Source organism: Eutrigla gurnardus (genome assembly GCF_963514095.1).
Source record: "Eutrigla gurnardus genome assembly, chromosome: 15".
Taxonomy (NCBI): domain Eukaryota; kingdom Metazoa; phylum Chordata; class Actinopteri; order Perciformes; family Triglidae; genus Eutrigla; species Eutrigla gurnardus.
The window spans coordinates 5,165,279-5,178,209 of record NC_139938.1 but is presented as its reverse complement, the minus strand read 5'-3'; the positions used below and the strand labels follow the sequence as shown (position 1 = coordinate 5,178,209).

General features: G+C 42.3%; 1 protein-coding gene across 1 annotated transcript; it reads left to right on the top strand.

Annotated features, from left to right (window-relative positions):
- The first annotated feature begins 8,074 nt into the window (after positions 1-8,074).
- Positions 8,075-11,697, top strand: LOC311025480 (LIM/homeobox protein Lhx1-like). The gene is made up of 5 exons (XM_084028398.1): positions 8,075-8,626; positions 9,267-9,487; positions 9,818-10,089; positions 10,910-11,066; positions 11,267-11,697. The coding sequence occupies exons 1-5, from the start codon at positions 8,457-8,459 to the stop codon at positions 11,650-11,652; spliced, it is 1,206 nt and encodes a 401-aa protein (XP_083884524.1). The 5' UTR covers positions 8,075-8,456; the 3' UTR covers positions 11,653-11,697.
- Positions 11,698-12,931: the final 1,234 nt, after the last annotated feature.

Sequence of the window (12,931 nt, the reverse complement as noted above, 5' to 3'; positions counted from 1 at the left end):
GTGTTTAGTCTATGTTTTATATATATTGTATATTTCAAACAAGTTTATACTGAAACTAAATTCCTGTGATAACGGGGAAGGTGGAATAACAGAATTGTCCTATAATAGCGGTCGGTATTAATAAATGGAATCTGTTATTTGATGCTAATTGTAGCTTCTTGGGAATTTTGAATAATATATTTTGGAGCTGAAATAAAGAAGCAGATGCTTATTAGGCCATATGATATTAGTCATTTCACTACATTGTAAAGCTTTTGTTTGAAGATCAATGCAATTGATGAATTAAACAAACAATTTAGATTAAATTCATGCTGTATTTAGGTATTATGTGTTGACAGTTACACTGTAGAGATCAATACAAAACACAAATATACAAATAAATATAAAACCAACAAAGGATAATGCCAGGGATTCACCATTGAAAACATCCTCCGGCGGTGGTATTACAACTCTCCAAGATCCAGCATTCTGGACAGTTTGTGTTTGAAGAGATAATCCTCTTCATTCAGCCATCTCAGTCTGCAGACAATATCCCGGAGGTAACACATTCCATACGATAATATACCACCGCTATAAATTGTATTTACTCACGTCTCACCTTTAACATTGGGCTGGAAAAGAAGCCCAAATGCGATTATGGACACGAAGAATTAATCCAGAGATGAGCACAGGGTAATGCATGGTAATTATCCAACAGGATATTCTTACATAGCGATTAGCATATCTGGGAGGCCAGACAGGGATGGGAGGGCAGTCTGAGAGGAAGGAAAGGACACAGCTGCTGATAAGAAGCCCAGAATGTTGGGCTTTTTTCTTCTTCTTCTTCTTCTTCTTCTTTTTGATTAAAAATGTGGATAGTGTGGCTACATGCATGTACTCACTGTGTTCCTCTATATCTCATGTGCACATAGATGAGAATAAATACACACACACACACACACACACACACACACACACACACACACACACACACTAACACTCGTATCAGTCAGAAGGGAGATTAAATCAAGAAGTGAAACACTAGATTTAAGAAATAATCGCTGCCCACCAGGGAACAGGCTACTGAAGGTGTGGATATAGTACATAATAATAACGTCCTTAAGGCTTCATACAAAATATTTAATTCAAACTCAAAAACAAGCTGCGATGAATGCAGGCAATCGGCTCAAAGTCATACAATCTTGCAAAAACGAACTTAAACTTAACAGGCTGTCTGCCAGCGTTGCAGCAGCTGAGTGACTGTGATGTACTCGGTGTGTGTACTGGTACTTCTGTTAGCCAAAAACACCGTCCGAAGCTCTAAAAGTGAGCAAACTGTTTCCCTCTCTGCGTTCCTGGTTGCAGTAGCAGCTGTGTTATAGCTTCTATCACTGGCCCCTATCGGCCCGGGCCCCTAAGAGTGCGTGAGTCGGCAGCCAGTCAATGGCAGCATAAAACCAGCAATAAAAGGTGTTTCGTAAAAAAAAAGGGTGAGTCACGGCAACCACAAGAGGTGCTTGAGCATGCAGCCATAACCAGGGACCCAAAATATGAAGCAGTTTGCTGCACCAGAATGCAAGATTAGCTGTGGACGGCCACAGAGGTGCACACTCACTCACGGGCACATGCACGACTGATTGCATGATTGCATGATCGCTCTGGTGGAGATAATAATAATAATTACAGATCAACAGGTGCATTCAAAATAATCTGCTTCCCTAATTAGTGTTCCATGCAAAACATGCAATGATGTGACAGGTATGACATTAAAGGAGGGTTATGAGGATGGTGGTTTCCCTTGTGATGATGTGAAGGTTTGATTAAGTGATCACTAGAGCCTCTCTAAATTTAAAGAAACAGTCATGATTCTTAGTTTTAGTTGCATTTATCCCCCCTTTTTCTCAGCTTGTCACTCAAAAAGCAATTACTCCGTTCACATAAAATTCTCTTTAAATAAAATATAACATTATTATCGTTGGTAGACTGTTGATGTCTTTGCATGCTGTATTCCTCCTTGCATGGCAAATGTGATATATCGCATGTCTTCCACCTGCTCCTGAACCCCTCATCTCTCTAAGGTGGCGGCGGCGGCAGCGATATAAATGAATATTTGCCAACCACACAGGCAGGTTTCAACCTACATTATCTTTTGTTTTTTTCCTGTCTGCCCTGTAACCCCAATTGCACAACGTGACCACGAGCCACTGTATCAATCCTGGGTTTGGTATTTAGGTGTAATCAGCCATGTAGGACACCAGCTTGCCAAGAAGCGCGGCCCTTTGTGAGCCGCCCATCTGTTTAGTGCATTGGGACGTGCCCGGTCCCAAAGAGCTGCTGGAATGAAAGGGTGAGCATGAGAAGGCCCAGCTGAAAGGACAAGGGTGGGCGGCAGCATCAGGACGCAGTCTGTCTGCGGCACTCCTGCAGTCTTATTCTAATGCCGCAGCTATGACTCCCCTGCTTGCATACAACTCTGAGATCAGAGACTGACAGATGCACCAGGGGAAGCAGACTGGGATGTCTGACACATGCATCCTTTCATGCATGCAGTGTCTGTGTCCCCCTCTCTCCCCTCTCTCTCTCTCCTTCTCTGTTAAGCTGTTTGACTAATATTTTCCTATTGACTCGGCAGTGTACATATTACCCAGCCTTGGTGACCTCTTGGCGGGGCATATCTGTGTGAGAGCAGATCGATTCATACAGTGGGCTCCCCCCCTCCCCGTTGTCAGTATTCAGTGGATGGGGCTGGGCAGAGTGGGAGCAACTGATAAGCTGCTAGAGGCCAGTCAAACCATTCCAGCAAGAGTCGTGACCCTACTGCAGCAGGGCTGATTACACCTCACCCGGGGCCGCCGGGTCTTAGAATCAAGCCTCTGCACTCCAGCCTGAAATATATCACCCCTGACTCAAATCACAGCGCCAAATAGCAACAACCTGATCGAAAACAATGGGAACTTTTTTTCCAATTTGTGTTGGCATTTCTAAGCGTTTACGATCTGTTATTAGATTGAAATGTTTGTCTTTTGTGTTGAGATTATTATTTAGCATCTTTTTTTGTCATCATTTGTATTCTAAATGAGTAGTTCCATTGCCATAAACACACAGTAGTCCTTGGTTATTCTATATTTAGAACCATATCAGTTTTTTCTCTGAGCAGTCAGAGATGTGCGGCAGGTGACCTGCTTGTGAGAGACTTGGCATGTGTTGGAAAAGAGCCCTCTTTTCCTCGTGTAGTAGGACCATATGCCCCCGAGCTCCAACAATCCCCCCTTGTCCCCTCGCACCACCACTTCCCCCAAACTTACACACGAGCACGCTCCTTTCTACCCACGCTCCCCCACCCCCGGCCCACCGTGCCTCCTCTCGCAAACACTCCTGATAACTGACAGCAGCTGCGGTGAGGAGCACAATGCGGGCTCAGGCAGCTCAGCTGGCCTCACTCCCCACTTGACACTGGTTTGACCTCTGGCATGCGAGACGTCCTCCCCGAAGGCTGCTCGGCCTAAAGCCTGACACACAGCCTGTCTCTCTATCTCCTCTCCCCACACGCCACGCAACGGGAGCATCCTCGGGTCAGCCGGGTCAATTAAATTCAAATTGAGGATAAATGATTTGTAAATCATGTACAGATAAGGAGCTAATGCACCAGAGGGATCGGCTGCTGTCACTGGTGTTAATTGAGAACTTTAAAGGGAAATATTTCTCAAATATAATATTCCCACTAAGTTCCCCATGGATGCTTCCTCAATATTTGCTTGTTGACTTTCCTCGAGCTACTCTCGGATAGCCTGACGCTCTCTCGCTTGTGCACAGATCCATATTTGCCCTCCCTCCGCACACTCGTGCACACTCCCATATGTGCACAAGCAGCATCAGCGGTGCAGTATGACTGAGCGTGAAAGGCTTGTAATAGCTCTCTTCCCTAAGGGGCCGATGACACCAAGGCAACCAAACAGAAGCTGATGGTGTGACAGAAGAGGAGGTGAGTGGGGGGGGGGGGGGGGGGGGCTCATCGCTCCCCTTTTGCCATTCTGCTCCTTTACAACTTTACAAAATAGCCTTTTAATTTGCTGCGGCGTCTGGGGTGTCTGAATTGTGCCTGCATCAATCACCATCATCACCGGGGGCCGTGGGCGCTCTGTCCCTCGGGCCCTCTCACTGAACGGCCCCTCAGGCTGATCACTCTCTGTCCCCTTACATGGGGGTAAGGTCCCGTACTCACCCTCATGAAAGAAATGACTATCGTGCCGCTTCGGAAATATTCGTGTGTTATATTCTAACAGAAAATACCCATCAGCCGGATTCATTTCTGGATTCATTTTTCCAAATAACTGTTGACTATACACAGTTTTTTTTTCACATTAACTTGATATGAACTATGCTCCCTGGGAGGCTGTGGAGAAAATGATCCCCACTCCCTCTGTGCCACTATTGGATACTGCTATAATGATGCCAGTGAAAACCATCAGTAATTCATAGGTGACTGATGAAGATGCGTGTGTATGCGCGTATGAGACAAGTCCCTGATATGATTTGGCAGCTCAGTGTAGAGGTGGTCAATATGGATTAGCCTTCACTCTGTGGCTGTCAGCCCTGCATTGATGGCTTTCCCTGCTCTGCGTTTCTGTGTGGAGGAGCTACCTTGCTACCTCCGTTACCTCGAAGCTCCTCCATCATTTGCACCATTTGTTGCTATTGCCAAATAAACGTCTTCAACCCAGCGCCTCTGTATTCCCCTTGCATTTCTCTGTGCTACCTGTGCTATGCTAATTCAGTCCATTCACGCTGTTCAAAGACAGTATAGATCTGAGTTGTATGCTGAGCTCTGCAAATGTCACGCCAAGCTGTTCCACTTCTCAGCTCTAAAAAAGTCTGAAGGCAGGAGGTCAGTTGACTCGGAGCAGAAAGAGTGCAGATGGTTTGTTCTTTGGCCAGAAATGAATATAAAACTGGGCTTATTGCCCAGTGCAGATACTAGTCTTCTACCATAACAGACCTGCAATACATGCTACCTTCATACAGGTTATAATGTTACTAACTGCTTCAGCCAGGTTCAATTTAATTCAGGAGATTATGGCTTGTGGAATCGTACTGTGTTTTGCTGACAACTAAAACAATGCAAATGTAATTACTTTAATTATTTTGGGATGACATAAAAGATATTTTATTATAAGATGATAAAAAATGGTACACATCATAAAGAAAAAACATGTTCTAAAGATTTCTTTAATGACGTATTATATATTAAACATGTTATGCTTCTTCAAAATATGACCTCCAGTCTAAAATAAAAACCACTGATTTGTTTTAGCACTAGAGATGCTCCATCCGGCTAAGATAAATAAAACAAATGTATTTACGATTATCACAACTCCAACTATACCAAACAGTACAAGGGGACCATTAAAGGAAAGTAGAATTGGGAGGCAATTGCAACTTTAATTTAAAACTGATAGGATACTAGAAGAAGCGAGTAAATGAGGCTGACAAGCCTGAGCCTTCTTGATTGAACTTTTGCCAAGTGTAATCCTCATCCTATTAGGCAGTTATCATGTTATCGCTGTCCTGAGGTGAGGCTCCGACTGAACAATGGAGACTTCTGCTAAGCCGCATTCGGCACAAACAGGGACGGAATGGGCAAAGGCCATCCAGCTCTCTGTCAGATGTATTTGTCATGGCATATTGTGTGTTGCCAGGTATTCCCCTCCTGTCTATAACTTTCCCATTCCACCACTACATAATCAGCTTTAATTGACTTTAATTAGCATCTAGTAATTAATTTTGTTTTCTACAAATTATTTGTATGAACGGTCCCAGTGGGTGGCCTGTTCATCTCGTTAGGGCCAATTAGCTGCAATTAACAAACACTAATGACATGCTTTTTTCATTCCAAAACAAACAGCGTGCACCCTGCCAGATTCCAGTGCTGCACAGAGACCTCTTGTGTGTGGGGAGTGATGCAGGGGGGCAGCTCGCTGGGCGAGGCTTCTAATCAGCACCTCTAATGGAGAAACACAAACCCAGAAGGAGACACTTATCCACACGACTCGCACTTAGGACACCGCGGAGATAATTACTCTCCCCTCTGGTCCCTGCATTGTCACCCACTGTTACATTTAGGCGAGTGAGATCAGGTTGTGGAGCAGAATGTGGGAGAAGTCTTAAGCATTTAGTAGCCTGTACTCAAAGCATCACGTTCATGGATGAACCTCCTTCATAGTGAGATGTCTATTTATTGGAAAGGGTGCCAACAAGATGATATTTCTACTCATTAAACCATTGGGGAAAATAATTAGTAATATTAATATTAATAGTAGTATCATTACTAGTATTATAAAACTGACTTCAAGCTATTGGAGGAAACAAGATGATGTTTCTGGGGGAGAATTTTGTTTTACTTGACAGAACTATTGATATTCTTTATTCTCATATTCTTCTTTTCTATAAGAAAGGATTTCTGAACTTTTTACAACTGAAATCTCTTGAGCCACCAGATTACACTCGCATCTGAAAACACAACAGGACATAAATATCAGACATTGTCACCTGGGGCATCTTCCTTTGGAAATCTGACTGGTGTGATCGGATAAAAAGTAATACATTATTTTTTCCACTTTATGCTATTATGTTATTTGTGTTTGCATTCAAAGATGCACTGAGGTGTTAAAAGCAGCTGCATACAAGGACTGGTGGAGCATTTTCAAAAACATACTTTTAGGATCTGAGAGTCCACAGTTTGCTTTACACCATATCTATGCAATATAGAAGGCCTTTCATCTATGCAGACTTTTTGCAGCTCTCTTTCTCTCTCTCTCTCTCTCTCTCTCTCTCTCTCATTGGCATTTCGTGGGATGAAGGCCTGGTATTGTCAAACAACTTTGGGGTATTAGGAAATTATTATTTTTCATGTTCACATTCAAATGGGACATTAAGGCAAATGTTTAGACATAAAGGGTCCAATGAATTAAAAAAACTCCCTTCTTTATTTTTGTTTTGATTGATTCTGACTAAATTCGAGGGCTAAATCAGTTTCAAAAGTAAAATAGTCAGACTGTCAGAGGCATGAGCACATCATTAACACCGCCCACACGTGTTTTTATTTATTTATTTTTTATCAGCAAGTAAATCGTCAAATAAATTAACTTTGAACAATTTGCTAATGTAGACTTTGGCATTTGTGGCTGTCCAAAAGCAAAAACTAAAATCTGACATACAACCACCCCCCTATATTTTTCTTTGTCTTACTTTCTTTCTTTCTTTTCTTTTTTCTTTTCTTCAAGAAATATTTTGCAGCTCTCCCACTCTCGTTTAGTGTCGGGAGCTGAGATATCAGGGAGCAGCAGAGAGGGAGCCTGCATGGGGAAATGCACTATCTCCTCTCTCACACACCAACACGGCGCGATAACATCTAAGACACGGCCTATCGTCCCGAGATTAGAACCATTAGGGATCCGCGTCCTTTCAAACGAAATCAAGTATAATGTAAATGTAATCCACGTGCAAAACTCGTGGTTCGGCGTGTCCATGTGTCCTCTCCCCGTCCTGCAGGCCTGCTGATCATTTGTCATCAGTCTTTTTCTCCCACAAACAACAGGAGACTGGTTATCCCTGAGAGAAAGGGGATGTTATTATATTGAAGGCGTTGGAGCGTAAATATTCCTATTTGTAGGCCTTTTCATTTTTTAAATTCTAATTAATTATTTACAGTAACAACTCCTCGGGTCTGCCAGTGGCATCTTCATCAGGACGATTAGAGGAAAACTTCCAAAGGATCCTTTTTAACGATCACTCATGGCTTTATTTATAACCACAGAACCCCATTGTTTTAATTATTTAAAAGGTTGATGTGAGTATAGTCCGTTTTGCATTTTGGCACTAATTTCGCATTTTATTTGTATTATTTTAATCCATTTTATCACCGTAGTATTGGTACTTTCTTTACATAATACCGAGGTGCATGCTGGAGTGCGATGAAGAGGCTGCTCATAGGTTTCTCGTGGAGCTGACGTCACAGCTCTCTTAATAGGCAATAGGCTGAGCTTTAAGAGGTGCGCTCATTACAGCGTTTGCTTCAGACTGAGAGCTCGTCAGAGGGAACATGGCACACAAATGACCAGGCTGAGCGTGCCATCGTTATTTCTCTCCACTTTAGACGTCACGCAGGATACACCGCGTCGTGGGGCTATTTTTACCCGAGAATTCGCGCCCTTCACCGGATGATCACGACGGGGCCCGCGATGATCTCCAGCCTGTAATCGTGTCCCAGAGATGCTGTTTTCCCCAGCAGTCGAGCCGTCCATCGGAGCAGCTGGCCACATGTGGATTGTAATTTGCTCCGATTAAACATTTGGATACACTGGATTTCCGGGATCACACCTCGAGCAGGTCAGCGCCGAGGTGACCGGGGACGTCGGGGGAAGACAGACCGAGCAGAGTAGTCTAATCCCGCACAGCGGGGCTGGGGAGAACTCCGGACAATGCTTCAGTGTTCCAGCTGTGAAAAGCCTATTCTCGATAGGTTCTTGCTCAAAGTTTTGGACAGACCGTGGCACATCAAATGTGTCCAGTGCTGCGAATGCAAATGCACTCTGACAGAGAAGTGTTTCTCACGGGAGGGGAAACTGTATTGTAAGAATGACTTCTTTAGGTAAGCACCCAAAGTGTGGTTTAGGATTGGTTTATTTATTTTAAAAAAAATACAACTGCTATCAAATGTATTTTTGTGCGAATAATAAAAATGCGTACAATCCAACGTAAAAAGAATTTGAATGGTGAAAAGATGCGGAACACACGCCGATGGGCCTGTTGTATTAAAACTCCTGCATGTTTTGCAGGGTTCAATAAACCGTCTTTGTTTACACAGAGGGAGCTGCTAGTTCTGCAAAATTTCTGTTTTATTTTAGTATTATTGCATTTATTTGATTTAGTTATTGTGTGTTTTTTAGCATTGAATATACATCTTAACATTTTGGAAAAATTATTCATTTTATAAAAACAAAACAACACAATATATTTTTTCCTCATACAACCTATTAGCTGCAAACCCTATTGCACCTTTGGTTGCAATGATGTAATTGCACTCATAATGATATTATATTGTTATAAAATTGTTCACATTTTACTTCACTTTAAGCTTCAGATATCATGAGACAGCGTGTCTGTCTTGCTGATTTGTGTTGTTTTGTCAGAGCTGTAAACCCATCATACATTTACTTAGACACACATAAATCACCATATTGCACATGCTGCTGCAACTTTCCCTCACTGTTGCTCTCCCTCTCCAACAGGACATTCGGGACCAAGTGTGACGGATGCGCCCAGGGGATTTTACCCAGTGATCTAGTCCGCAGGGCCAAGAGCAAAGTGTTTCACCTGAACTGTTTCACCTGCGTGATGTGTAACAAACAGCTGTCCACCGGCGAGGAACTGTACATCCTGGACGAATTCAAATTTGTCTGTAAGGAGGACTATCAAAACAACAATGGGAAAGACACAATCGTCCTTGCAGGTGATTAAATCACAAATTTAATGTAATAAATGAGTGGTACAATGGGTATTATTATTATTATTATTTGGCTATTATTATTATTATTATTATTATTATTATTATTATTATTATTATTATTATTATTATTATTATCTTTATTATTATTATTATTATTATTATTATTATTAGCAGTAGTATATTTTCATGTATAATACTTTCAAATATATGTATGCATGTCAAATCGGCTGTATTTTATTTATAGTTCAGAAAATTATTTTTTCCTGGGAATATGATTTAGATCTCGGATCCATGTCGGCTACTAACATGCAGCGAATCTTGTTCTCATGGCAGTCACGACGTGCAGCGACCCGAGTCTGTCTCCGGACTCCCAGGACCCGCAGGACGACGGGAAGGACTCGGAAACGGGACATTTGTCCGATAAAGACAACAACAACGAGAACGACGAGACGAGCGCCGTCGGGAAGCGACGCGGGCCCCGGACCACCATAAAAGCCAAGCAGCTGGAGACCCTGAAAGCGGCTTTCGCGGCCACGCCGAAGCCCACCAGACACATCCGGGAGCAGCTGTCGCGGGAGACCGGCCTCACCATGAGAGTCATCCAGGTAAACGGCAGAAAAAAACATGAAAGGAACCAAAAAAAAAAAAAAAAAATAGGTGATAGCTGCACCGCAAAATCCGTCTACATCCATTATCGGACACCTCAGGCCCATCCACATCTGCACATCAGCGGTGTTCTGACAAATTATACCGCGTTACACCACAGAGAAAGCCAGTAGCCTACTGTAGGCTGCATTACCAAAAAAATGTAAAAGAAGCTTTAATGAACAAATACCAATAAATAAATAAATAAATTGTGATTGAGGACTCGGCCGTTTTGGACATCGCGTCTTGCAGACACCCTTAGGGGATTGGTCCTTAATGCTCTGCTGTTTTTATATATTTATTTTTTCAGATAGGGTTTTCAAACCAATTCCATCCATAATCTTTACTCCCATTGCGCTCCTAAAACCTTTAAAAGCAGAAGTCACTTAGCAGCGGCGTCCATGGACATGTTTAAAAAGCTCCCTCGATGGATCCACACCGACATGCATTTAAAGTGAATTGTGGTTGAGTGGGTTAAATAGTTACATTGTATTTCAAATTTCAAAATCCTCATTCGCCCACTAATATTTTTGATTATGTCCATTGTTTGTGCAAGGGGACATTTTAATGAATACGTAGTGATTTTTGTAGGTAAATTCTTCTTATTTCGATTTTTAAATAATCGAAATATTACAATTTCACGCAACAAGGAGCTCAGAGACGTTACTGTGATGCTTGCAAGGCCCTGCGAGGCATGAGCAGGTGGGGGAGGGCGGGTCCTTTCTTGTCTCATTCACGCTGCTCACCCCATCCTTTTTTTTTTTTTTTTTTATCCTGAAGGTTTGGTTCCAAAACCGGAGGTCCAAAGAGAGACGCATGAAGCAGCTGAGCTCGCTGGGCGGCCGGAGACACGTGTTCTTCCGCGGCCAGAGGAGGATGAGGGCGCTGGGAGAGAGACTGGAAGCAGAGGAGCTCGGGCACTTCTCTTATTATGGAGGTGAGCCAAATATGTTTTGGGGATGTATAGTTATTTTTCTAACATCTGATGAATGTGCTTCTTCAGATTGATGCATTCAACATAATTCAGTAAAGTTCATTTCACTTAAAAATGCAAGAAGAAAAACATTTCCACTATCATTTATTTTCCTATACATTCTGATGTATTCTGTGCACTAATCCAGATGTTTCTGCATGCAGATTATCCTGCTGAATACTATGGCTCGGGAGGGAATTACGAGTACTACCAAGGCCCGCCGCCGCCCCATGCTCAGACTCCAGCAGACTTGGGCTTTGTGCCCTCCTCTGTCCCCGCTGGCACCCCGTTAGGAGCATTAGACCACCACCACCACCACCACCCGGGGCACCACTGTCCTGGAGAGGTGCACTGCTTCTCCGACACAGTATCCCACCACCCGGCGGACTCACCCAGTCCGGAGCCCAACATGCCGGGCTCCATGCACAGCATCTCCAGTGAGATGTGTGGCCCCAGCACGCCGTACACGACTGTGTCCCTCAGTGACAACGGATACACCAACCAGCTGTCACAACCCTCCTCAGAGATGAGCGAAGGCACTGTCTGGTAAACCAGCCACACAAACTAACTACAAACTTGGATTTCGAAGGCAAATCAGCGCTTTTCTTTTGGTTATTCCTTTATTTAAATGTACATGTATTTATTTATTTATATATTATTTATGTATTTATTTATGTATTTATTTGTGTATTTATTTGCTTGCATCTATTTGTTCCCTTTCACTATTTATAAATCTCTATATTTGTATTGCGGTATAATTGTTTATTGACTAGGCGATCGATAGATTGTTTTAATGTGAATTTGACTCATTGTACATTCACAGTGGCAGGCCTCCCTGATCAAGCAATAACCTTTCACTGTTTTACGCATGCTGACAAACAGCAGCCTCCATCCATGAGCTCACGTGTAATACAACATTTTATAATTTAGTAACGGAATATGATTGTGATGTTCAATACATTTTGACCAAAAACCTCTCTCAGGACCGTGGAGACATTGTTTTTGTTTGTCTTTATTTATTTAAAAGCCATTTTTCTTCTTTTTTAAAATGATTTTATTGTCAACACATGTTTGCCTTCAAGGGGGATATCTTTATAAGTCAGAAAGTTTTATAAGTAACAGAAAATGATTTGACTTTTAACACAAGCCCAGCGTTATATATAGAATGATGGGCAACTGTACAGCACAGTCAACTGTTTACTTAAGGCTCCAATATTCAGGGGTTTGAATATCAGCGTTGTATAAAACCGATGGACACGTCATTTGCAAAGAAACCAAACTTTTGTAGCCGTTGTCTTTCACTCACTGTGCTAGTTTGTACTCATTAAAACACACAAAAAAACACAAAATACTAATAAAACCGTTGCCAAATGAATGCACAGCAAAATCCTGCACCTTTTTAGTTGTGAGACGCAGCTTTTTTCTTTTTTTTTTTAGTGTTCCTCCTCTAATTATCTGAGCATGTTTGTAGTAAAACAGTCATTTGAAGCTCAGTTAGCCGAACAGACGAGACTCAAACTGGTTTCGTCTTAATGGATCAAAATGTCAAATTATTCACATTGATGGTCTCGTACACTGCCAGCAGCAGCAATGTTGTTTTTATGAGACATACTTGATTGTTCCAATTAAGTTTATGAGACCGATGTTTACGACCATTCACTGTATAATAAAATGCATATTGATCGTTTTTATTGGTTAATCATTTTTTGAGGGGGGGATACAATCCTTGTTCTTACTCTGAGTGATTCTTGATCATCTAAATGAATAATGAAAAGGGATATGATATGATTTCATTTCAACAGACCAAACTCATTATTTTAGGGGATCTA